This window comes from Myotis davidii, unplaced genomic scaffold, assembly GCF_000327345.1.
Source record: "Myotis davidii unplaced genomic scaffold, ASM32734v1 scaffold1403, whole genome shotgun sequence".
In the NCBI taxonomy this organism is placed as follows: domain Eukaryota; kingdom Metazoa; phylum Chordata; class Mammalia; order Chiroptera; family Vespertilionidae; genus Myotis; species Myotis davidii.
In genome coordinates, this window is record NW_006293786.1 from 52,367 (window position 1) to 55,101 (window position 2,735).

Consider the following 2,735-nt stretch of genomic DNA (forward strand, 5'->3'; position numbering starts at 1 on the left):
GAAGAGGACACTGGAATCTTGAACCTGGTTTTCTCCAGATTTTGCAGCATGCACCTAATTCCCTTTGCTGATTTTTCTTTGTATCATTTTGCTGTAATAAATCATAACCATAAATATAATGAATTCTGAGTCTTATTGAGTCCTGGGAGTGGTCATTGTGATCCCCAGCACAGGTACACTACATAATATTCAATTAATAAAAAAGAACACAGTAATGGAGGAATAAAGCAGGTATATAAGATATATAAAATAGCAAAATTATAGATGTAAATCCTACTTTATCAGTAATTAAATGTAAATAAATAAATAACAGGAGACTTATCAAAAATGTACAAGAAAGGCAGTCACTAAAGTACTGAAAGAAAAAAACAGCTGCCAACCTAAAATTCTATACTAGTGAAATATCTTTCACAAGTGGAGGTGAAATAGAGACTTTTTTTCTGACACAATAGCTGAAAGACTCCATTACTAGGAGAACTACACCATAAGAAATGTTAAAGGAAGTAATATGGATAGAAGGATAATAATACCTGATAAAAATCTGCATCTACACGAAGAAATGAAAAGCACCAAAAATGGATAAATAATAACTTCTTTTTTTCTTATTTCTTTTACATCCTTTTACATATCTTTAGTAGCACCAAGGCTGGGAGGGATGGAAGGATATTGTTTAAATTTTTATATTATACACAAAATAGACTGTGATAAGTTAAAGGTGTATATAAACCCTAAAAAAACAAAATGTATTATATCTAATAAGCCATTAAGAGATAAAATGCAATGATAAATATTATTCAATCCAAAAGAATGTAGAAAAAGAAGAAAAAGTGAATAAAGAACAAATGGGTCTACCATAGCCACAGACAATGGGGCGGTGAGGGCCTGGGGCGGGGACAGGAGGAGGGGGTCAGGGGGAAAATGGGGGCCATATGTAATACTTTCAACAAAAAAAGAATTATTTTTAAAAAAGGACAAATGGGCCTAATAGAAGGCAAATACAAATAGCAAGACGGTAGGTTTAAAAACATTCATAACAATAATCACATTAAAGATGGCAAAGTGGGTAAATGCCGGTACTCACAACCACATCAAAATTACAGAACAACCATCATTCAGAAACACCTGAAATCTGGCTGAATGGAAGTCCTACAACTAGAGAAGTTGTCCTCTTTCTAGGACATTGATGGCATTAACAGTACTTAGCCCTTCCTTGTCATCATCCAGACATTCCTGGTTTGATCTATGTAAGTTAAAGTTACAGATGCAGAAAATGCCCCACCATTTTTTCACTGCTATACCCTACCAGCACTATATAGGGTAGGAAATGAGTCAGGAAGAACATAATGGCTTGGATGAAAAGATTATATATATCCTGGGTCTGCCAATTGAAGATATTAAGGAAATGTAAAATACATGAAAGAATTTTTTTCATCCTCTCCAAGTCAGCAGCATATAAAGTACTGGAAAGTAAATAGTAGAGGAAGGTGAAAACAGCCACAAAAATGAAAACTCCCTAGAACTATAAGCAAACTACACAAAATGCAAACTATACTGGGCCAAAGTACTTACTCCCATTTGGGTTTATTTGTGGCTGCAAGAGAGGTTAATAAATTAGGGAACAGTTTCAATGTACTGAGGGGTAAGCAATTGGCATAAGAATACTATTAAAATATTTTCTAAGAGTTGTGTGTGTTTCATTGTTGAATTTGGTGCCGACAGTTAAGAAAGAACCAAATAAAATAAAGAAACCTCAAATCTTTTCTTTTTACTATACCCACTTCCAAAAGTTACAAAGCATCTTTAATACAATTTTCTCTGCAAGTCCTCAAGTGAATCAGTAAAACAGATAGAAACTCAAAATATAACTGTAATATTACACAAGATAATTAACTTTCCTTTAATAACTTAGTCAGTTCCAAAGTATTTCTGTCCAAAATGTGTAGGTGCAACAGGATGAACTTCAGTAGTTAAAATTGTGATATCTGGGAACTCTTGAATGATTGATTTGGCACCTTCAAAAAAATAAAAGGAAGAAAATTATTATTAATGCAGGATTTTTGGTAACATTAGCTTGAATTCAGGAATTTTACGGTCAGTCACTAGGCCTCATATTGACAGAGGATAGAGAGCAATGACCTTTGAGTACCTAATGAGATTTGGTCTCTTAGTTTTTTAATGTCTGATATCTGAAAAGCTTTGATAGTAGTCAGATTACACCCTCGCTCACTCACTAATAAATTCTTACAATCAATTATTTCATATCCATGATTTGAAAAATATATTCAGTTATAGTTAAAGGCAGCTGGAATAGCCTCTGCCCTCCATGCTGCCACCAGAGTCTTTCTAAAATGCGCTGCATTGCCTAGAAGATAACCTGCAGACACTGAAGTTAATATGCGTGGACAACTCTCCATGCCTTGGCTTCTTACTCTTCTCAAGAATTTTTTTTTTTTCGGAGAAACTAAGATGGCGGCATAGATAAACACCGGGAAATTGCTGCCTCCCACAACAATTGAATAATACATCAAAAACACAAAACGGACATCATCCAGAACTAAAGGAAGGCTGGCTGAGTGTAAATTCTACAACTAGAAGGAAAGAAAAGCACACTGAGAGCCAGAGGAGCTGTGGAAGTAAAGTGCAGAGGTAGGGGGCTCGCGAGCGCGCGGAAAGGGTCTGGCACCTGAGGACGCGGCTGTCTTTTTGAATCTGGAGGGAGTCACAAGCTCCCGCCG

At 35.6% G+C, this 2,735-nt stretch overlaps 1 protein-coding gene across 1 annotated transcript in view; it reads right to left on the minus strand.

Moving 5' to 3' along the window:
• Window positions 1-1,744: 1,744 nt before the first annotated feature.
• UPRT (uracil phosphoribosyltransferase homolog) overlaps window positions 1,745-2,735 on the minus strand; it is a 21,699-nt gene continuing 20,708 nt past the window's right edge. Inside the window, exon 6 of the mRNA XM_006767734.2 lies at window positions 1,745-2,012. Coding sequence (XP_006767797.2) covers window positions 1,906-2,012 — 107 coding nt within the window. The 3' untranslated portion in view covers window positions 1,745-1,905. The remainder of the gene's footprint in view (window positions 2,013-2,735) is intronic.